This window comes from Mixophyes fleayi, chromosome 4 (assembly GCF_038048845.1).
Source record: "Mixophyes fleayi isolate aMixFle1 chromosome 4, aMixFle1.hap1, whole genome shotgun sequence".
Lineage (NCBI taxonomy): Eukaryota > Metazoa > Chordata > Amphibia > Anura > Limnodynastidae > Mixophyes > Mixophyes fleayi.
Window position 1 is genome coordinate 237,250,896 of NC_134405.1, and position 25,121 is coordinate 237,276,016.

General features: G+C 40.8%; 1 protein-coding gene across 2 annotated transcripts in view; it reads left to right on the forward strand.

Annotated features, from left to right (window-relative positions):
• The first annotated feature begins 926 nt into the window (after positions 1-926).
• The window catches only part of TPH2 (tryptophan hydroxylase 2), a 292,829-nt gene continuing 268,634 nt past the window's right edge, over positions 927-25,121 (forward strand). For both annotated transcript variants that reach the window (XM_075209533.1, XM_075209534.1), the window contains exons 1-2: positions 927-1,097; positions 8,477-8,617. In XM_075209533.1, the coding sequence (XP_075065634.1) occupies positions 999-1,097; positions 8,477-8,617 (240 nt within the window). In that variant the 5' untranslated portion in view covers positions 927-998. The remainder of the gene's footprint in view (positions 1,098-8,476; positions 8,618-25,121) is intronic.

A 25,121-nucleotide genomic window follows, 5' to 3' on the forward strand; every position in this document is an offset into this window, starting at 1 on the left:
AGCGACTAAATTACCGTACTAACAGTTTTCCCGCGCAGGATTACCGTAATAACGGTAATATTTTTCGAGCGGGATTTTCGGCGATCCCACTGTCAATTGAATATGCCCCTATATGTCAAATTCCACTGTCTTATAGACTGCATGCTTGTGAGCAGGGCTTTGTCTGTTAATAGCCAGTCTTGTTCTATAACTGTGTGCCCAATTGCTATAGAATATGCTGGTGCTATATTAATAATAATAGCTTAATAACTGATTTTTTTTCCTCTTCATTATTTACTTAAATATTCATTATTTTTGTTCCCTTAACTATGAAATGGAGCTCTATCTGTTAATCACTGCATGGCATATATGTGAAAATTGATGTAATATGAATTAATAAAATTCCTTCTCTCATAATGTAATTACCAAATGTGATGTTTCCTATATAATTGTGAATGTCTTAAAATGCCCTTCTAGGCAAGAGCAATCTTTTTCCTGTAGAGAAGTCTTGTAGCTGGAAAAGTGCTGAAAGAAACATGCTGAATGTGTTAATGTGTAAGAGAGTCTCATATTACTATAAATATAATTCTCAGTCTCCAACTGTATGTAAAAAAATAACTTATATATTGTCCTCTTTCAAGCCAGGACACTTAGAACAGTATCTTTACTTTATTTACAGAAGCCACTGGCATGCGGATCACTATTTCAACAAATCCCCAGTATGTATAGCTCCAACTTCAAATGTGTAATAGCATCCATCACATCTCCGAAATGACATAGCTGCTCTTTATTAATAAAATAAGAGGGAGGTATTTGAGTGAAAAAAAAACTGCTTGGGGTTGAAAGACAACAATAGCTGCAATCTTCTGCGTTGATCAATCAGCTGATGTGCTGAGGTTCTCATATAAATATAAAGAGCAGTGTTAGAGTAGCTGAAGTCTGTACAACACAAAGAGGAGAAGCAAAGTCTGACCACAGCACCCTCTGCTGCCCACGCAGAATATCTACACTGTGTCTAGATGCAACCTGCAATGATGATGTTCTCTTCCAAATATTGGGCAAGAAGGGGAATGTCCCTAGATTCTGCAATGTCCCAAGACCTTCTAGGCAACTCAACGGTAAGTATAAACCAAACCACTTTTGCATGTTTTCTCCCAGCATTGTATTGTGTATGTTATTAGTCTAACAATGTATAGGGTTAAAACTGTAATAAAAAGAAAGTTTTGTGCGTGTGTGTATATATATATATATATATATATATATATATATATATATATATATATATATATATATAATCGTGTATAAATTTGATTTGTTTCACAGGTTAACATGTACATGGTTATGTCAATAGAAAATAGCTAACACATTTCTTGAATGGTTTTAACCTAACTTACTATTTATTTGTCCTTTGTTTTAACTAATGTAGTTTAAAGCGTCACCATTTCCTGTCAATTCAACAACTTATTTATCAGCAGAAATATCCCATTAACTTTAATGGGAGCAGAAAGCTAGAAAGATTTTGCAGTGAAACACAAGCACTACAAAACTTTAATGAATTACTTTTCTCTTTGTCACCACTTGTAGTTTCAGAGATGTATTGCTGTGTTCAATTGGGTCTTCTAGGTGCTGAGTCCACACATCCATCTTAATAATCAATACACTATCACAGCATGCCCTTCCTCCATGAATGAAGCCTGTTGTTATTTCAACCAATGAAACAAATATTCTTTTAAAAACAATTTATATTGCAACACATGACTGGACATTAATAATAGTTACATTCAAATTAAATAACATTGTTCCTGTGCAATTCATTTTCAAAATAGGTTCTAATTATAAATTCATTGGTTATCCCCACTATATACCTACTGTATGACTGTTTTTCAGTTTATTGGCTTGTGATGTACACAGTACAAATAACCTATTTTCCAAATAAATCATAACACTTTTAATTTTAAAAAAATATTTACATTCAGGGCATATGAACAGACACAACCAGATAAGGATAGTGAGCATAAGAAATAGGGTTTGTATAATGAATAAAATGGTCAGGATATCTGGGGATCATGGTTATAAAATGGAGATATCAAAATTGTTTCCCCTTTTCCCTGAATTCTGTTGAGAAGTAAAATATATACACCCTACAAATATTTGTAATTTACCAACATAATTTGTAATCATAAAGGGGTGTTACTACTTGCAGCACGCGGATCCAGTGAATCAAGATGTGCAGGGGCAAACGCAGGATTTGCAGAGAGGGGTTTCCACACCATGCTGCCGTGACCAGCATGTATGGGGGTGTGGCTATAATTTTAGAGAGTGTTTGGCTGCTCTCCAATTCTACCTATCCCCATAATATACATGGGCAATGCTGCGTGCACTACTGTTAGGTGCACGCAGCTCTCTCTTTTCCAGCAGAGCCGTGTGAAGCAGGGGCAGGGTCCGGCCACCTTAATTCTACAGTGTCCCAGGCTTGGAAGGGGGTTTCTAGGCACTAGGAAACCCCCCTCGGTTTGCCTATGATGTGGTATTATGTTGTGAGTTATTGTAATGTAATGAAGAAAATAATTGTTCAATAGCTTTGCCCTGACATATAATTAGAAGTGCAGTGACCATTTGGAGGAAATGTTTTTTACAGTAAAAATTAAAACATTATAAGAGTTAAAGTCAATTTCCTTAGTGATAAAGCTAATATTTGCTGGCTAATTGCTTATTTGAAATGTTAAAATAATGTGTTTTATTTGTGCTATTTTTGATGTTATTATATTTGTCCAAAATAATTTTGAATACTGTAGCACATTTCTTACTTGCCGAGACTCCTAGAAAGACAGTGCCTTTGAATGAAATGGTAAATATTGTCTTGTGTCTGTAATAAAATTAAGTATAGTTAGTATATACAAATTGTTGTATTATAATTGTTTAAGGAACATAAGGGCAAATATTAACATAAGAATATAACTTTCAAGTCATGCAGTTATTGTAACAGAGTGTACAAATGACATTAATTATTTAGCATAATGAATCTTTGTGAGTGGTTTAGTTAGAAATCATTCCCCTCAAGGTGTTCCATAATACAATAAACACTGAATTAGGTTAATGAATAGCTGACAAACAAATAACTTTAAGCTTGTTTATCTGTCACTAAAACCATAATTATTACCTATTTTTACAATTGTAAGCTGTGCTTTGTCTGTATGAAAGATCAGCTATGTATATTTCTAATAATTCCCCTTTGCACTAGTAAATACAATCAATTACAAGCCATTCACATTGCCACGGTCTTGGGACATTTTTTTTGCAATATGCTATGTTGAAGTCCTCATTCTACAGAGAAATTCTTCTGTTACAAGTTGGATTTTTAGGATGATGATATAGGAGTGCAATCATTCACACAAACAGTCCTTGTCTTTCTGGAAATTAACATATTGTTTTCTAATCAACATCATGCTCACTTTTTATCATTTAAAAGTAGTTTATTTCTTTTATTTTTTTGACTCTTCTAAGGTTTTGCTCTTGTTTAAGCTACGGAGGTTGCCATGGGAACCACAGTTAAGAATGAGTAGATGGTCATTCTATAATCCCAGTGCTTAGTCTGTATATGTAGAGCTACGCACCATTAATATATATACATATTATGCACAATATATTAAATGACAAATACCAGGATTGGACAGTCCTGGTTTTTAGCTTGGAATTCCTAGAATTCAAACCCCTGGACAAATGCATCTACTATATTGTGTACATAAGGCTTCTCAATACGGTAAAGTACATTTTTACAATATAGGGCATACATTCAAATATTAGTGTGGAAAACAGAAATTCAAAAAAGGTATATAAGAAATACAAAATTTACAACAATAGGTGAAATAAATGCATATATTGTGTAAACTGCTGCCATGGTGTCTTGAGGAGAGAGAGGGAACCTATATGTGTATGTTTGCTTAGCTTGTTTTTTATTGTTTAAAAGTGCTAGCACTCTTCTTTGGAAAAATTAAATAGAAATTGGGCAGTGTAATGTGCTCCTCTCAAAAATAGTGCCCCACATTTTTACATCATATACCAATTTGGCCTAGTTAGCTGCATGGTACATACACAATGCTTTTGTGCTCAGCAGTGACTAAATATAATTGTAGCCTCAATAAATCTATATACTTCTATATCGAGGGGGCCCTTTGTGGTATATATTTTCCAAGGACTCCAGGGTTTTCAAACTCCTATGAAGGTGATCAGGGATTCTTAACATTGTTTTACTTTATATCAATGTGAAATACAATCGATTTAATGGACTGAGGAAATATAATTATAAAGGTTTGTTCCGATATCCTGGTTTAGAAACAAAGTATCCCTGATGTGGAGTTCAAAAGTTTTTGACATCCAGAACCATATTCATTGTTTTTTTTTTACATTTTTAACGTATTACTTGCAGTCTACAAATAGCTAATTACCTCCTTTAAATCTAGAGTTCATGTTTATATATTTGTCAAAGCTTTGCATGTTTAAAACTAGAAAAAGTTCACAAGCTGTATTTATTCTACTTCATAGTGCATTTATAGGCTATATTATCATGAGCATTGATTTGGACTACAAAATAGCTGGTTCTGTTTGTGTGGGTGTTAATTACACTTAATGTATGTGACCGTCCTTTAAATAAAATTTTGTTCATTCAACCTGATCGTCAAGAATATTAGTTTGTAGCTTCAACCTCCTTGTATGAACCACTGAAATTCGAATCTGGGAATGACTATTATGGAGATGGCCTGGCGGGAAATCTTCTTCAATGCGGGGAGGACATCAAAATATACAAAATTAACTATAGGTGGTATCTCAACTGCTCAAGATTAAAACTCTTTCCTTTCATCAACACGGATCTTAAAATATATGCAAAATTGATCGGCAATAGGTTCTGCCCTATTCTCCCCTCCCTAATTCACCCTGACCAGTTAGGGTTCATGTTGGGACGTCAAGCATCGGACAGTACGAGAAGAGTTCTAGATCTTGTTGACTATGCCTCGAGAAATCATGCCGAAACTGTTGAAGCTTTCTCTGGACGCGGAGAAGGCATTCGACAGATTGCACTGGGACTTTTTGAGGCAAGTCTTAATCAAATTTGGGTTCCTGGGGACCATCCTACAGGCGATTTTGACACTTTATCACGGCCCTCTGCTAAAGTTTTTAGTAAAGGGTTTCTATCTGACATGTTCCCCATTAGCAATGGGACAAGACAGGAATGCCCCCTTTCACCCCTTATTTATGTGTTGGCAATTGAGCCAATGGCGGAACACCTGGGATGATTGGAGTCCCATTCACGTACCTCCAGACTCTTTGGCCGGTTTCAAGTCTAGATTTAAATATGTTTGGAAGGAAAAAACAAACAGTCTCCTATTTAGGGATCCAAGTCAATAAGACTATCTCAGCAATATTTGAGGTCAATTACCCTCCATTACTAGCCCAACTACATAAGCTTTCTAACTCTTGGATGACATTTGAGGTTTCATGGCTGGGTCTGGTAGTGGCCTTTAAAACTATGCTCCTCCCCAAACTCATTTACCTATTCACAACCATCCCTTATATCCTCCCAAAGAAGTTCATCTCTACATTCCCCACATTGATGCTCAGTTATATCTGGAGAGGCGATTCATCTAGGTTGTCCTGTGTTCAGATCAGGCTTAGCATTACCTGATCTGACCAGATACCAAGAAGCCTGCATCCTTTCTCACAAAAGAGACTAGTCTCTCCCAGCCCTCCAAAAGCCCTGGGTAGACATGGAATGGATTCTCCATAAGGTGTGCCCACTTGCAGACTTGATTTGGCTTTTCAAACATTTGAGGCCTCATTCTCCTGATTCTTTAACCTCTCTGGTTGATTGCCTAAGAGTTTGGGACAGAACCATTGGCTCTTCTGCTGACTTCATCCGCCCCCCACCCACTGACCAGCAAAATCTCTCTCCTTATGGTCTCTGCTTTACTACCAGATTTTGATATCTCCAGTTGGATCTAGGCAGGACTCTCTTCACTCGTGCAACTATTTGGCCCTGGGGGTCTCTACTCCTTTGCGCAGCTGCAGGAAACATATGCCATCTCGTCCAAGGACTTCTATAAATATCTGCAGCTATGGCATTGGATCGGTGACCTTCACAGCCAAAATGATCCACCCACCTCCACTTCTTCCTTATACTAAACTGACTAGGGGTAACAACAAAGGCAGTATCACATTTTGGTATCAACAGCTTTCCTCCATACCTGCCATTCCTAAACACACTTCCCAATGTAGGTGGGAAGTGGACCTCAACATCTCCCTTTCCCTGGCTCAATGGGAAATCATATATAACTTGTCTACTGTATCTAAATGTACTAATCATCTGTCTCCAGAAGATCTGGATTAACCATTCTAAATTCTGTTGGCGCAATTGTGGAGCGGTGGGGGACCTTCTCCGTGTACTCTGGTCGTGCCCTGTTTTTCAACTCCTTTGGTAGGAAGTTTTCGACCTTGCTCGGAGAGTCACCTCCATATTTCTTACTCTATGGCGCCATCCTCTCCTATCATTAAGTGGATGCCGTGTCATGTATTTGTATCTGACGGCGAGGGTTCCAGACTTATTTGCCCCCCAGAAATACTTAGTCCACCTACTTCTAATCCAGCTGACCCATCTCTAACTCCTAGCTGAGTTCTTAGTACTATGGTTACCTCTACCCCCCCATTGGGGCATTGTTGATATGTGCCTACGTTTATGCCCTGTGGTTAGATGTACACTGATATGTCTGCTTTTAACTATGTACCCTTCCCTTCTTCCTTTTTTTCTGTATCCCCTTACCTCTTTAAACTGTAATAAAAATTATTGATGTTAAAAAGAAAAACTCTTATCTTTCCCCTGAACCACCTTTCTTTTGGAGTTGTGGGGAAAGAGATACCTTCTATCACATGGGTGGGGTACGGAATAATGATGGTGATTATTCCGACTAGAATTACATTGACGTCTTTACACTGAAGGGCTCCTTCCCGACCAGGCTCCAGGACGACTGATGTGCCAACCGACTGGAAGCAATCGCGATGAATGAAGAAGCTGGGCGACTTGATGACGTCACCGGCAACCACAACGCTGTTATCGGTGCTATTAAGGGGGTAATGTAAGTATGCGGGCATGGTCAATGTACAAGGCTTTGTAAAGTACATTGTCCATGGCCGCATACTTACATTCCCCCTTAACAGCACCGATAACAGCGTCGTGGTTGCCGGTGACCTCATCAAATCGCGCCGGCTTCTTCATTCATCGCGATTGCTTCCAGTCGGTTGGCACATCAGCTATGTTCAAAACTCCTAACTGTTTTTGTATTGGGTATGAAATGTCATTCGCTGGTCTTTCCCTCCCATTGTAGACTACCGAATCAAGATATTCTCTAGGGTCAACAGGAAGATTCTGCTTTATCATCAAAGTGAATTGGATCAATAGTGTGGAAAATATATATTTTTGTAATCTTTTGACCAGTGGATAACAATTTGACAAGTTGGGCAGCTTGAGTAATATTATCATCCAGACCTTTGGACAGTGCTGATTCTACACAGGTTCACAGAAGTTGCCAATTCTTATTCGACCCATGCATAATTGTATTAGCATAACTTACTTGCTATTGTTTTTTTTTTTTTGTACTGTGCCAATGTCATAAATTTAAAATGACCAAAAAAATAGATGCACATTGAAAGGAGCTCTTCTTAGAACTGTGCATAAGATGTTCTATAAACCTATATTAATAGCTAAATATTTAAAAGTAGTTAAAATATGGTGGTATTGGTCAAACATTTGTATTAAATAAATTGCAACATATTGATGTAAAATAATTAAACTATAATGTTATAAATGCTAAAAGACAATGGTCAAAGTCAATTATATGTCTGTGCTTAAAATATGGAATGGCATAGAATCACTGATAGTTTTTAAATGCAGAGAAAAGGTAGAAAGAAAAGCACTGTAATCCATTCATACCTTCCGACATTTCAGATTGAAAAGTCGAAATACGATAGACCACACTCTTCTTCTGCACAAAAGACACTCTGGTTGTCCCATACCACATCCATTTCTAGCAGGACCACTCCCCTATGCACCAACTTTGACCAATGAAATTCTAGACTATCCTTAGAAAATCAGGACTGTGTGCAGGAATGTGTATTTAGAAAAACTTTCTGGATGACATGTAAAACCCAATAAAATAAAGTCAACTAAAGTCCACTTTAAAGTAAACTGAGACAATTCTTTATCATATCTTTAAACAAAATAACATTAAAAGGAATCATTGTTACCTTAAATTGATGAGAACAAGGCTGATACTTATGACATACAGTACACACCCATAATTGCCTGTTACCATTAGGCTGAGAGTGGAGTAATTGTATTCTGAACACTGCAATTTGTCTGTTACAGTTGTGTGTTATGTAACCACTTTTTATTTAAGCTGTGCTCGCCATCCTTCAATCAATGCATTATTATTATTTTTCTTTTTTGCAGCGAGACAAATTGAATGCTGTGAAAATTAATGAGAACAAGTTTAGCAAAACTGAACCAGCTGCTGAAGTAGAAAGAACAGCAGTTGTCCTCACGCTGAAAAATGAAGTTGGAGGTTTATTACAAAATTTAAAATTTTTTAAGGTAAGTTTCCAAATCTGCTTTCATTTCTTACATGTACAAAAATACATAAAATAAATTGTAAGTTTATTGCCCGCAAAATACCAATTACTAGAGTAAAGTGATGGCTATTATATATGTTTTCCTACATGGAAGAGTACTTTGCTCAGAAATATGTTATTATTGTGTGCTTTTATTATAGATTACTTGAATAGACAACATAATTTATGCAGCACTTTAAAATAATAGACACACTGACAGATTTGTACTTTAAACACAAGGAGATAATTCCATGCTTACCAGCATAAAGTGTAAACAAGAGTATTTCCAGTGTTACAGCTGCTGTATTCTTGTGTTCACCTGGATGCAGCTCTCCTACAAGCACCCAGCTGCGGGGGGGCCACCATATTTTTCCTGTAATGACATTGATGGGCAGCAACTGTTATGGCTCACGGCTGTTAGATAAGCTTCTAGAACCAGACTGGTCGAGATCTTCACCTATAGCAGCCGCCTTTCCCATAGAACTAGTACGTTTGGATGTACTCGGATGCCCACAGGACTTAGTTCTGATAAGCTTCTACTACTATAGAGATAACAGTAGTGCCAGGAAGAGATCAACCGGAATACTGGAGGAGGATACCACAGACAGTCCAAAGGCCGTGGGTCAGTTGCGAGCAGGATAGCCGAGGGATAGGCAAAAGATCAGGGCAAGTTGCAAACACGAGTAATCCAAAAACAGGCCAAGGTCAAGGGGCACAAGAGTTCAAGCAGAGTCCAGAGTCAAGCCAAAAGGTCACAACAGGGAATCAATACAAGATAGCAGGAAATACACAGGAACTAGGGAGCTGGTCAGCAATATATGCAGGCACAGAGAACGCTATAACCGGCAGGAAGGCTAAGCCCTCTCTGCCTTATATACAGGTATACACCGATCGGAGAAGTGCATGTCATGTGGCCCTCACTCAGACTCAGTAGGCTATTAATGAAAATATTATGTGCATGTGCCCACCTGGCCAGGACACGGCGGAGATTACAGAGCGCCCCGACCATTGCCACGGTGATGGCTGGGAAGAGTAAGAAGGAAGTGACGTCACGGCTGTTACCATGACAGCCAGGACACGAGCAGGGGAAGCAAGCCACGGGCTGCAGTAGCTCGTAAGAGCAACACCATGTCTGCTGCTTTTAAGTGCCAACCAGTTTTTTCTTGGTCTCCTCCATCTGTTGAATGGAAGAGGTTATGTCAACAATGAACATATCAACATTCCAACACCATCAACACCACCATCAGCACCATCAGGTTGATAGAGTGTTGAAAATTCAGAATGTCGAAATGTTTATTAGATTGACAAGGTTAAAATGTCGACAGGTTGTAAAGTCGACAGTCACAATGTCAACATAAAGCATCAGATTTAAACTGGCACTACCGCTGGCAATACTGTAAAAAAAAACGGAAGTCATTGTTGAAAACAATTTTTATTACGAACACTAGGCTTTGCCAGCTGAGGTTGTTGGCACTCTAGCAGGAAAACCCGAAGTGTAGGTTCACCCTGCCATAATGCCAAACAATCCCCAGGCTGGTCAGCACAGGACTGGATTCTATAGGGAAGTTGGGACCACAAAAAAAAAAGAACTCCCTCCCCACTTCCACAGGTATACCCAGCCCCATGCTGAAACCACTAGGGCTCTTCCCAATAAGAAAGATTTTATAGTAAAAAAACATTTTTCCCTGGTACAATACAGGTCCCAGCATGGACAAGCTGCCATTAATTGTTTGGGCATGCTGGCACTTGTAGTACTACAAGCATCAGCATAACCATGGCTGCCAGGGCATGCTGGCATTTGGGGAACCACATGTGCCAGCATGTTTTGGCATCCAGGGCCTGCTGGGACCTGTAGTGCACCAAAGAAAAGTGTAAATAAAACACTCATCATTGTAAACAGTAATTGGAATAAAAACATCCCTCATTCACCCCTATGCATTGCTCACCTATATCCAGGGTCTTGATCTGTAATAGATCCAACAATCCTTGCTTGGCAAAATAAAGAAATAAATATATCCATGTGTTAACTCCCAGGACTACTCGTTGGTGTTTGTGCTGCTGAAACTGGAGGTGCGGAGTCTAATGCGCCCCTGGTCTTCACCAGAGACTCCCGCAAGGAAGTTTGGATTTAGCTGCGAGGGACGTGCAGGTCGCAGTTCTCCAGCACAGCCACCAGAGGAGCAGAAGCAGAATGATCTGGCAATCCAGGTCAAAACCAAGATGACAGAGAGATTACAGAATCAGAATCTGGAAGAAGCATCAGGTTCAAGCCAAGGGTCAGGTTTCACGAGTGACAACACTAACCTGGGATAATCCGAACCAATGTCAGGAAACCAGAAAGCAAACAGTAGACAACAAGGAACACTGGAGCAGTGGTTGGAGCAAATGCTCTGGCACCCTAAGGAGGTCTCTGGTTTATGGGAGTTGGATACATAAAGTTATGCCTACATATTGCATTTCAGTCCAGTCAGAGTGCAAAGGAAAAAAGTGATTTGTATGCTATATGATCCAGTCACACAGCAATGTTGGTCAAGAGGTCAGAGGGTTGTCTTGTGCGAATTGTGTAAACGGTGGTAATAGGGTAACCTAATGAAAAGATATCTTATCTGGAAGGATACAAGATGTTATGTGCGTATTGTCGCTAACCAATAACGATTGTCGAACCTCGATTTGTGTTTCCAAAGCACAAAGATTTATTCGCAATAAGTAGAATAATATGCTCAAGCGAAGTTATAGTAAATACAGCCGTTACTTATCGCAGGCGCTCTGGATCCAGTGCAGTCATTCAATCCTGAAGTCTGGGGACAAGATGTCTGCACTCTGGATCACAAGCTGCTGCTTATATACACAATCACATACAGTAATACAATGAAGATGGAATAGCTTGCATCTATTGGTCCAGGTCTCAGGAAGGTCCAAGGGGTCGTCATCATTGGCCAGTTCATACAAAGGAATCCAAAGGAGGGGGTCATCTCAGCAGGGGGTATGCTCTGCTCTTCCCGCCAAGATTCCTTAGTCTTAAGTAGTTCATAATTCCCTATCATTCATAACTTGTGTATGCACTCTGCGATTCCCTCACAGAGTGACCCAAACAGGAGGATATGTAACAAGGTTCAGTATGATACCACTCATGATGTTATTCCTTCAACCCATTCCGTGTATTTCACTAATATGCATGTAACTCTGATATAACATATAAATACTACTATATTTCGACATAACTGACTATGTGTTGTAACTACCATTAATGTGTACTATTTTATAATGTTGCGTGTCTGTGCGAATGTATGGTAAAAGACCGATTACTGTTGCTGCCACGTGTAGTGGATGAGCACGCCCTTTCACGCCGTAGCGTGCCCTTGTACGTCGTAGCGTACCGTACGCATCTTTTCAGACAAAGACAACCAAGTTTGCTAGACTTTAATTGAAATGACTTTCTCCAATTTACTGACTTCGACAGTTCCACCCTTTGATAGTGTAATAAACTATCACCCAATCACCGTTTCAAGTTCAGGATTATACAATACTTCTTCACAGACCATGATCTCGGTATCTGGTACCACCCTTTCAGTCTCTTTCTCAGTGTTACTCCTATGAGACCATTTTCCACACTTCAACACAGTAGGAACACATTTGACAACTAAACCAGTTGCTAAGATGACACCCAGTATAAGGAGAAGGAGCTTACCTACACTCGCAATCATTTCCTGTACCCACTTCCCCAGAGCGGAGAACCATTTTGCTGGGTTCAACCATGAGAACCAACCCACCACCTTTTCCCCGACCTCATATAATGAAGAATTATGGCTCTTTCGAAATTCCCATTTCAGCTGCAAAATTTCATCCATCTTCCGGTCTATAACCTCTTTAGGGTCATCCGTATTATTAGTAATGTACGTGCAACATTTGACACCGAACTGGGTGGCCAGTGTCACACAGTACCCACCAGTAATAGAGGTGAGATAATTTAGTACCAGTCTATGTTGCACCAACTCTTTCTTGTACGCTTGTAGCTCCCTTCCAGTATACCTGAAAGTGTCATCATACATCTCGGTGATATTATCTATTAATTTGGCTAGGTCTTGGATATATTTAAAGTTTAATGTTCCCCGAGCGGTCCTGGTGAGATCTAGAGCAACCATAACTTGGAAACCAGCAGTTTCACTAATCAATTTTGTAGCTATGGGTTCCTCACCGGGAATCATATTTCTCTTGCCACGGTGTTCATACTGTGTGTGTATGTATGGTGGTGATGTAGTCTTGTGAATATTAACCATTTCTTCATGAGTAATAGTCATGATTTCAGGAACCAGTTTAGCTAGGAAACACAAGCCCTTGGAACTCGGAGTCACCCAGGAATAAGCTTTTCTCCCACAAAGAAAATACACATCCTCAGGGAGAACATAAGGAACAGTATGCCCATGAATTATATCACACAGAGTTTTGATAAAACTACCCATGCCTAGTGTCTCCATCTGCTCTAGACACGTGTCGGCATTAATGACATTTTCACATTTATCTGTAGAGACTTTTCCAATGGATACCTTCTTATGTTTGGTTATACGCCCTAACTTGTGACTTCCATCAACATTCCTGCCTAGTAGTGACCTTGTGAGTCTTCCTCTAAAATGAGTGTGGCGAGCCATTGTCTGATCTGATAGGTCAGCCTCCCAATTCTCCAGGCGCTTTGCATGAGATATGTTTAGGCACAGCAAAGATCTGCCTATGGAGTATTGTCGAAGCGTCAGACTAGGGGACCTAGTGTTATTGTACCTCCCTTCTATGGGCCTCCCACCCCTTAATTCGAGTACTTCGGATATGTTTAGGGGGAATGGCACTAGTCCTATGTTATGCTGCCCTTGAGGCACGTGAGAGCACACCCAACACTCGGTTTGGTTTAGCACCTTACCCACCAGGGAGTGATAATCCTCCAAAGGATGCCCGCCTATATTCAGAGTACTGGGGGACTGGCATCGTTGGATGCATCTCTCTTCAACTAGGGAGTCGCAGAACTTGCAGATACAATACTCATCAGACAATAGCCCCTCACACTGCCTCCGAGTTCCTCAGCTGGCAGACCTTTTCATAACCCCTGGACCAAGTTTGATAATGGGCTGTTCAGAGTATCCTATTAACTTTTCTTCGGCCTCCATTTCATCCGTATCACTCCCAGAACTCTCCTCCATCCTCCATCCTCCTTCACAAAAATAGAATGTCCTAGAAAAAGTAAAAACAAGGAAAATCCTGGAACAAAAGAAAAACAAAAACCGCCACTCCATCGCTGGAAAGATAGTTCTGAGGCAACGTCTCTGGTTCAGGTGCCTCAACTGCAGATTTTAGGTCTCCCGGAACAGGCTCACAAGTGACAGTTCTATGTCGTCGGTCTGAGTTTTGTCTTGCACTTTCTCCGGATTATGGACTCTACTGCAGTGGGTGGAATGGACCCAAGTGTCTCTCTCTGCAACCTTCAGTGATGTAGTACTGGTCAGCAGCACTTGGTACGGGCCTTCCCAACGGTCTGTTAAACAACCTGAACGTAAGAAATTGCGGATCATAACATAGTCTCCAGGTTCAACATCATGACAGTTCGTCTCTGGCATACCAGGTGACAGCATTTTTAGTTTTTGTTGTTGTTGTTTCAGCTGTCTACTCATTCTTATAAGATATTGTACAGTCACTTCATTATTACACTTTAAGTCGTCTTGTGGACACACGATCAAATGAGGTTGTCGTCCGAACAGTATCTCAAAGGGGGACAGATTAAGGGGAGGTCTAGGAGTGGTTCAGATGCTATGGAGGACCAACGGCAAAGCCTCAGGCCAGGCCAACCCAGTTTCAGCCATTATCTTACTCAGTTTGTTCTTGATAGTACCGTTTACTCTCTCCACCTTACCACTGGCTTGTGGTCGGTAAGGGGTGTGAAGTCTGCTACTGATTCCCATGAGTTTACACATATTTTGGAAGATATCACCATTAAAAGGGGTACCCCTATCACTTTCAATGATTCTAGGGATACCGAACCTACACACAAAGTCTTGTACAATTTTCTTTGCAGTGAACACAGCAGTATTAGTGGCTGCCGGATATGCTTCTACCCAACCGGAAAACACATCAATACACACTAACACATACTTTAGATTCCTGCACGGTGGTAATTGGATATAGTCAATTTGTATTACCTGAAAAGGTCCGTCTGTAGGAGGGATGTGGGATGGCTCAGTTGGAATAGTTTTCCCAACATTTTTCCTCAAACAAGAAAGACATGACATTGCTTTCTTACCAGCTTGAGAGGAAAATCCGGGAGCACACCAGTATGCTCTCACCAGTTTGCGCATACCTTCTTTACCCAGGTGAGTCAGGCCGTGTGCTGCTTCAGCCAGGCTTGGATAGTATGTTCGGGGAGCTACAGGCTTACCTTGTCCATCCCTCCAGAGTCCTGAGGACTCTTGACCACATCCCTTCGCCTTCCAGACCGCCTTTTCCTGCAGGGAACACAAATCTTGCATTTCAATTAATTTCTGCATGTCTAATGTCTGAAAAACCATCATAGTCTCGGTCGATACAGTCATAGGTTGCCCTGCTGCCCATTTAGCAGCTTCGTCTGCCCTGTTGTTGCCCAGTGACACTGGGTCTTCTTCAAAGGTATGGGCTTTGCACTTTATGACGGCTACTGTTCTGGGTAACTGTATCGCTGTCAGAAGTCCTTTTATGTGTTGTGAATGTGCTACTGGTGTACCTGCTGCTGTCGTAAAGTTTCTAAGACGCCAAAGGGCCCCAAAATCGTGCACTACCCGAAGGCGTACCTAGAGTCAGTATATATATTGGCTGATTTACCCTCTGCCAATTCACACGCTCTCCTTAGTGCTACTAGTTCCGCCACCTGGGCTGAGTGAGGTGGGCCAAGGGGTTCAGCTTCTACCACATCCTGATCGTCTACAACAGCGTAACCAGTACATAGCTCTCCTGTCTCTGTCTGTCTATGGCAACTTCCGTCTGTATAAAACGTAAAATCTACATTTTCTAAGGGGGTGTCACGTATGTCGGGCCTTGCAGTAAAGGTCTGATTCAGGTGTTCCATACAGTCATGCGTGTCAGTATTCTTGCCTAATTCATCATCAATCAGGGTCTCCTCACCTCCCACCCTTTGTGTCTCTTGAGACACATATGGAAGGTATGTAGCTGGATTTAAGGTGTTACATCGTTTGATGGTGATGTTTGAGGGTGCCATCAGGGCTAGTTCCCATTTTGTGAATCTAGCTGAAGAAACATGTCTGGTTTGGGCTGAATTTAACAGAGCTGATACAGCATGGGGTGAATTATGACCTAATACTACATCCTCGCTCTTACTTACTAGAAGGGCCGTTGCTGCTACACTTCTGAGACATGTTGGGAGTGATCTTGCCACATTGTCTAATTGTGCACTGAAGTATGCTACCGGTCTGCTAGCGTCACCATGTTTCTGTGCGAGGACACCTGCTGCACAGCCATCAGCTTCTGTACAAAATAGCTCAAAAGGCTTTTCATAATCGGGTATTCCCAATGCAGGTGCTTTAGTCAGACTATCTTTATGATTAAAGAACGCTTGCTCTGACTCTTCTGTGTGTACAACACGTTCTGGTTTTGAGGAAGAGACTAGCTCCTGCAATGGTAATGCCAGAATAGAAAAACCTGGGATCCAGGATCTACAGTATCCACACGTCCCCAAGAAAGTATGAATCTGCTTCTGGCTCTGCGGCAGAGTCATGTGTTGTATGACCTCAATTCTGTCGGTTGTCAGGTGTCTTAAACCCTTAGTGAGGCAATGTCCTAAGTATTTGACCTTAGTCTGACATGGCTGTAATTTATCCTTTGCCACCTTGTGCCCTGTTTGTGAAAGATGAAGCAACAACAATTTAGTATCATGCAAACATGACATAAAAGAATCAGAGCACAACAAAATATCGTCCACATATTGAATTAGAACAGACCCATTGTGGGGTTGAAAGGATTGCAAACAGTCATGTAAGGCTTGGGAGAAAATACTGGGGCTGTCAATGAACCCCTGGGGTAGTCTGGTCCATGTATATTGCACTCCCCTGTAGGAGAATGCAAAAAGGTATTGGCAGTCAGGGTGAAGAGGGATTGAGAAGAAAGCAGAACATAGATCAATGACAGTAAAATGACTGGCAGACGGTGGAATCTGCATGAGGATGACAGCTGGATTCGGCACTACGGGGAATTGGCTCTCAACAACTTTGTTAATTCCCCTTAAGTCCTGGACTAATCTATAGCCCCTCCCCCCACTCTTCTTCACAGGGAAGATGGGACTATTTGCTGTACTGGCTGTACGGATTAAAATCCCTTGTTGTATCAGCCTCTCAATAACAGGATATACCCCTAGTTCCACCTCTGGTTTTAATGGATACTGTGGGATTTTTGGAGCTATCCTACCACTTTTTAGATTGACCATGACAGGGGCTACGTTTGCCATCAGTCCAGTGTCCTGTCCATCTCTGGTCCATAGGGAACCTGGTATTTCCAGCAACATCCCCTTTACTTGAGATGAACTTTGTTCTATAACAGGAGAGTGTAACATTAACCTTTGAGGGGTGTCCAATATGTCCTGTACCTCATGTGCAACCTTCTCGGGTATATCTAGGAACACACCATCTGAAGGAGCCGCTGCAGCTAAGAGAAACGAATGCTTAGTATGCAGAGGGCCTATAGTAACTTCAGCGGGTTTAGTTATAGGATAATGTAACACTTTTCCCGTCACCCCATAGCTGGAATGGTTTTACTGGTCACCTGTAGATTGAAAGGAGAGGTTATCACAGATCGGGCCGCCCCTGTATCTACAAGAAAAGTTTGTTTTCTACCAGCTATGTCAACTATCATTGTTGGTTCTTCACTCTGACTCTCAGTTAACCTCACTGGCTGTAGACTACAGGTATGACCTGACCCCTAGCGCTGACTATTGATTTCCCGCGCAGCATTTGCTGCCGTAATATGCGCGGGTAGATGTGAGTCTTCTAGTCTATGTGAATCCCTTCTTGGAGGATATCTATGTGACCCACCCCTCTGTGTATTGAGTCTTTCCTTTTTACAATCTCTCATGTAATGTCCTTCCTCGTTACAGTTGAAACACCTGATCACTTTAGGTTTCTTGTTATATGGGTTGTATGCTGGTGGTCGTGTATGTACCTTTTCTAGAGCCTGTATACTTACCGTCATTAACCTATTACTTTTCTCCTCCCTTTTTCTAAAAATGTTTTTGTCATGCTCCACAGCAGACTCCCTAAGAGAGTCTACTGTGACGCCTCTCCAATTAGGTAATGTGGTTTGTACTCTCGTCTTTAAAATTTCTCTAAGGCCATCCATCAGTACCCCTACAGCTACCTCTCTGCGATGTGGGTCCTAACTTATGTTGGATATCCCAGTAAACCGTGTTATCGCTGCTATAGCTCTAGTGAAGTAATCTGCTGCTGTTTCACTATCCTTTTGTTTAATGGTGAAAATCTTACTCCAATTTACTACTACTGGAAAATAGATGGCTAAGTGTTTGACAATCTGTTCTATATTCTTTTGGTTGATCTCATCAGTCAAGGTGTCATCTTCCTCCAACAAACAATTTTCAATGAATTTTTGTATGTTAGTATTGGGAGGGAGACACGCCCTCAACACTACACGCCAATCCTTATTGGTTGGTTCGTGGGCATTTCCTAAGTCTTTAACAAATTTCTGACACTTAGCCAACTCTTTTCTAGGATCTGGGAATTCAGTCATAATGGAACGTAATTCTGATCTAGTCCAGGGACAATGCATTGTAACATTTCTTAAAGGAACTACACCATCCTTATCCGGTTTCCCATTGGGAACTGATATTGTGCGGACTGGGAATGCACCCTCTGGTACACTAACTTCAGGGGACACAACAGGATTTGCTGGTTCTAGATTTAGAACGCTCTCACTCCTAGTGATCACACTACTCTCACCTATCTCAGCCATTTTCTCATACTTGCGCTGAGCCTCTAGTACACTAACAGCATGGGCAATGGCTGAAATCACAGAGGGTTCATCTTCATTTTCAGATACACTTGATTGAAACTGGTTTAAAACAGGATACAACTTAGCAATTTTTCTATTTTCAGTTTTAACAACGGCTGTACTTACCCCTCCCGCCACATAAGGTGATGGGGGCGCGCTTGCGCTGAGTTCGCCACGCTTCGCAACGGGTACATCCGCCTTGCGCGTGCTTTTCGTCATGCCTACTTCCGGTTTGCATTCGCTGCTCTGCCACGTGTTACCTTCCATTTGCCACAATTTTAAACAATCATTATGTTTATTCCTCACTTTCGTTGAGGTAATCAACCATACTTTATCTTTTACAGTATTTAGTACCTCTGCATTAAAACTTCCTATTGTTGGGAAAGGCCTATCGCAAGTTTTGGTCATCTTGACCCACGTGTCACAATACACAGTTGCGTATGCACCATATTTCTTACACATGAGAAACCTAGCTGAACCAATAAGGCCTTCCTTAGGCAGTACACTGACCATCTCTAGCGTATGCTTAGCACCCATGTTGAACAATATACCAATTTTGTTGCTACAATCACAGCTAGAGATCTCTAATGCTCGGTTAACGTATTTCCTTTAGCTGCGTTCACTCGCTTTTCTCGCACCCGGCAAGGATCCCTAATACAGAAATATCACTGTGGGCCCCAAGAGCTATCTGCTCCTCGATACCCTGGCTCAACCACAAAATCTGCTGAGTTTATTATAACTGGGAGAACAAAGTCAATACAATCAACCAGCCTTTCCAATATAATTCCTCCTAGCTGCTTCACCAATCCGCACTCAAGATGCGGTTAGATCGCACTGCCTACCAATACTAATTATTAGCAAACCTTGCGATCTCTTGGTAGTGCTTTTGCGAAAAACACGTTTTCGCATTCAGTATACCTGCCCTGTATACCGTCCTTCAGTTGGGCAATCCGCCTCGTCAGACAGCAACTGAGTACAATGAATAATGAACAGTGTATCTACGTTACAACATCACACACTATACACCTTTTCTGCGCAGAAAATCAAAAGTTCCCAACAACAGTAATGATATCTCAGAGGCTTTCACAAGTAATTGTATTATGCACACATAATAACTATCAAGACGATTGTTTAACCACGTGGCAAATCTACTGGAAGTTCGCGTACGCACAGCAGGAAGTACACATACGCTAAGCAATGCAATACAGTTAAAACGCACAATGACAGTAAAAAGAAACAGTTTTCTCTTTTGTCCCTAGGTTCTAGTTAGCGTGCCCTAGATAATGCAAAACGGACATTCGGTTTCACAACACAGAGTAAAATTCAGGTTTTGAACACAATGCGTTCTTACCCGTATATCACGCGTCTCCACCCTTTGTTGCGGAACCGAAATCCGTTGGTCTTGCGGATCATCGGCAACGAAACCTCCAAAGCTCACGAGCCCCCAAATCGTTATGTGCGTATTGTCGCTAACCAATAACGATTGTCGAACCTCGATTTGTGTTTCCAAAGCACAAAGATTTATTCACAATAAGTAGAATAATATGCTCAAGCGAAGTTATAGTAAATACAGCCGTTACTTATCGCAGGCGCTCTGGATCCAGTGCAGTCATTCAATCCTAAAGTCTGGGGACAAGATGTCTGCACTCTGGATCACAAGCTGCTGCTTATATACACAATCACATACAGTAATACAATGAAGATGGAATAGCTTGCATCTATTGGTCCAGGTCTCAGGAAGGTCCAAGGGGTCGTCATCATTGGCCAGTTCATACAAAGGAATCCAAAGGAGGGGGTCATCTCAGCAGGGGGTATGCTCTGCTCTTCCCGCCAAGATTCCTTAGTCTTAAGTAGTTCATAATTCCCTATCATTCATAACTTGTGTATGCACTCTGCGATTCCCTCGCAGAGTGAACCAAACAGTAGGATATGTAACAAGGTTCAGTATGATACCACTCATGATGTTATTCCTTCAACCCATTCCGTGTATTTCACTAATATGCATGTAACTCTGATATAACATATAAATACTACTATATTTCGACATAACTGACTATGTGTTGTAACTACCATTAATGTGTACTATTTTATAATGTTGCGTGTCTGTGCGAATGTATGGTAAAAGACCGATTACTGTTGCTGCCACGTGTAGTGGATGAGCACGCCCTTTCACGCCGTAGCGTGCCCTTGTACGCCGTAGCGTACCGTACGCATCTTTTCAGACAAAGGCAACCAAGTTTGCTAGACTTTAATTGAAATGACTTTCTCCAATTTACTGACTTCGACAAAGATATGATAGAATGTGAGACATCATTATAGAATATTCTACTACAGTTCTTCATGTCTAACATGGTCATCTGTCCGAAGCATGTTTTTTAGCTTAGATGACATTTAAATAACACCAATAACATCATCCTATATCTGTTAACAATGTCCTTTATCCTTCAACCTGTGTTAGTAAATACACTATAATAATATCAACGGTTTTTTTTATCAACACTTGTGGGGCTGGCTATTGTCTGTTCGTTCTTCCCAGTCTCCCAATACTCAAGTTTCTTTGTACGTGAAACTGTGATCGGCCTGCCAAATACTGGGAGACTTCAAACTAAGGGTCCTAGCTGTATTACCTTTCCCCTACTGGCGTTCTACCCCATAATTCAGGTAGCTCAGAAATTTTTAGTGGAAAGAGAACTAGTCCTACTTAATATAATCTCTGGGGCAAGTAAGCGAGAGCACACCCAGCACTTAGTTTGGTCTAAAACCTTACCCACCTAAGAATGATAATCATTCTCATGGATGCCTGCTCGAGTCCAAATTATTACTGGACTGGCATCACTGGATGCACCTCTCTTCAACTATTGGGTCAAAGTACTTACGGACACAATACTCCTCAGACAATAGCCCCTCACACTGTCTCCGAGCTCCAAAGTTAACAAATTTTCCTTTTAGCCCTGAATTGAAAAGATTGATTAGCTTAGCCGATTGTGTTAACTTCTGGCCAAAGCTTCCGGCCACTGCAATCTAGTTTCAACCATCATTCTATTTAATTCATTCTAGCTAGTACCGTTTACTCTATTTTCTCACTGGTTTATGGCTGATCAAAAGTATGTAACTTACTATCACTGCTCATACATTATACCCATTATCTAAAAGCTATTACCATTAAGAATGAATACCCCTATCAGCTTCTATATAACTCTAGTGCTACCATATCTACTAACAAAAATGTTGAATATGACACAGCAATATTAGAAACATTTCAATAAACCTTTACCCAGATATATTTCATCAGTACACCAGTACGTACTTGAGAATCCTGCAAGGTGGCAATTGGATGAAGTTGATTTGTTTTACCTGGAGAAAGTCCATATGTAGGAGGGGTATGGGATGGCTCTATTGGTATTGTCTTCCTGACATTTTCTCTCCATCAAGTAATACAGGACACTGCCTTCCTACTAGCCTGAGAAGAAACATCTGATGCACACCAGTATGCTCTTACCAGCATGCACATACCTTCTGTACTCAGCTGAGTCAGCCCATGTGCTGCTTCAGCTAGGCCTGGAAGATACACTCTGGGAGCCACAGGCCTACATTGTCCATCTCTCCAGAGTCCTGAGCACTCCTGACCATACCCCTTCACCTTTCAGATTGCTTTTTCCTCAGGCAACACAAATCTCATATATTTGAACTAATTCATGTGTGTGTACAATTTAAAAACAAAAGCAAAACAAAAACAAAACACTGATTTGTCGGTTGTGATGTTGAAACCTGCTGCCCACTTGACAGCTATGTCTGTCCTGTTATTAAAGTCATGTACAGTCGTGTGTAAGCTTTAAATTAAATAACAGCTACCTCAGTTGGTAAATGTGTAGCTGTCACAAGTCCTTCATGTTATGTGAGTGTTCTAGTAATGTACTGCTATTGTCATAAAAATTCCTCAGTTGTCGCAACGTCGCCCCCTATCCTAAGAAAATACTGAAAACCAATGTATATCAATTGATTTACCCTCTGCCAACTCACATGCCTTTCTTAATCCCCCAAGTTCAGTTACCTGGCGAAGTGAGGAGGGCAAAGGAGTCAATTTTTCTAGCACCTTCGTCAATTATAACAATATCCAGTACATGTCTATCTAACTATGAAAAATAAAAACGAACATTTTACATTTTCTAAAGGGTTTCACTTATGTCGGGTCTTGTGGAAAAAATCTTACTCAAATGTTCTACACAGAGATGCATATCTGTATGTCTACCTAATTACCTTCAACTAGCCTCCTGTCTCCTTCCTTCTACCCTTTGTGCATCTAAAGCAGGGGCGGGCTGGCCCAGGGGGCAGGGGGGCTATTAGGGCCGGCCGTCCGCCCCCGGGTGCAAAATACAACTCTTTCCCCCGCGGCCGCTCCTGATGAAATCAGATGCGGCCGCGTCAGCGCACAGGCGGCCGCATCACATAAAAGGGGATGCGGCCGCCTATGTGCCCCCCAGGTTTCCCTCTCCCAGCCCGCGCCTGATCTAAAGTCACACTTTGTACACTTTATTCAGGAGACATATGTAGTTTAGGCAGAACTTAGGAGGGCAGATACCCCATGCAATCTATAAAACAAATCATATTTCCACACCAAAACTCCTGCTTAAAATCAGCAGCTTTTATAAACATAAAACAAAACCTTAGCTACCTTCATGAGTATGTCAGTGTAGTGTGTGTACCCCTAATTCTGTCCGTTGTCAAAATGTTATAATCCCATAGGTGACACAGTGTCTACGTATTTTGTTTCTCTTTATAAGAAAATAATGAGATACTGACAGTGATGTAAAGAATGAGAAATAGGACAGCAAAGAAGAATAATAATAATAAAATGATTTGCAGACAAACAGAAAAGCAAAAGATGAGAAAAGGAGATTTACAGCAAGATGACAGCTGGATTGGGCACTATAGGAAATTGGCTCTCAACTATTCCACTAATCCCCTTGACACTTAACTAATCCCTGACCCCTCCCCCATTCTTATTAAATTTAACAGGGAGTTACCTCATCAATCCAATCCAGTCTCGTCCATCAGCTCGTAAGGAGCCCAGTAAATATCATAATAACCTATATACCTTGCGATGGACTCGTGACTATGATAAAGTGCAAAATTAACCCTTTATGATGCAGAGTATATGCACACTTCATTTTGGATAATAAATCTCAACCAGATAAGTTATCATAGGCCACCACAGTTAGAAGAAAGAGTGTTACCATGACCCATTGTTAACTTATCTTTCAAGGGAAAACTTTGTACTTCTCCTGCAATCCCCATAATTACTATATATATATAGATTTCTTTGGCTGTCCTTATCTACAGAAGAGAAGAACAAAACAAATTTAGTATCAAATAACAAAGAAAAATAAAAAATTTCATTTCTTTACTTTCAATCCTTAACATCGACCAGCGACAGGAAAATAAACACAAGACAACAGAAAACCAACAAACAACAAAAGGACCAAAAAAAATAAATTTAAGTTACTCATCCTTAAACCTGAGCAGTTACACTTAACACAGATTAACATTTAACATACCTGTTTGTAGAATTACAGGTATGACCTGACCTCTAGGGTTGGCTATTGTTCTCCCGCTAAGCATTTGCTGCTATGATGTGTGCGGGCAACTGTTGAGAAAGCTCTGAGACTTGTGTGCGCCTTCTTTGTGGATATCTATGCGATTCCCCCTTAGGTGGCCCAAATCTCTTTGCTTCCGCTCTTGTTCTTTCTGTACAGTCCTTTGCTAGGTGTCCTGTTTTAGTGCATCTAAACACTTCTTCAACTCATTTTGTTTTCTTTCCTTATAACAAGTGTTATTATACTGTGGTCGTGTGTGCAGTCCATTTAGTGCTTGGATACTTACCATCATTAACCTATCACTTTGTGCCTCTTTCTGTTTATTGATATTTTATCATATTCTATAGCTGACTCCCTGAGAGCATCTACTGTGATCCATCTCCAGTTAGGTAATGAAGTTTGAACCCTGATTTTCAAATTTTCCTTGAAACCATCCACTGAAACAGCTATCTCTCTGTAGTGCACAGCATCCTTTATGTCTGATAACCCAGTGATTTGACCATCACTATCAGAGCTCTAGAAAAATAGTCTGCTGCATTTTCACTATCCTTTTGTTTGATAATAAAAATTGTACTCCAGGTTACTACCACTGAAAAGTATATGGCCAACTGTGATATTATACGTTTAATATTTTCCTGATTATCATCATCTGTTAAGGACTTCTCTTCCTCCAACATACAATCCTTAATAAACTTTTGTATATCAGTATTGAGAGGAAGACAGGCCCTCAAAACCACTCGCCAATCTTTATTAGTTGACTCATGTGCATTACTTAAATTTCTGACATTTGGCCAAATCTTTCCTAGGATCAGGGAAATCAGACATAATTGAATGCAGCTCAGATCTAGTCCACGCACAATGCATTGCTAC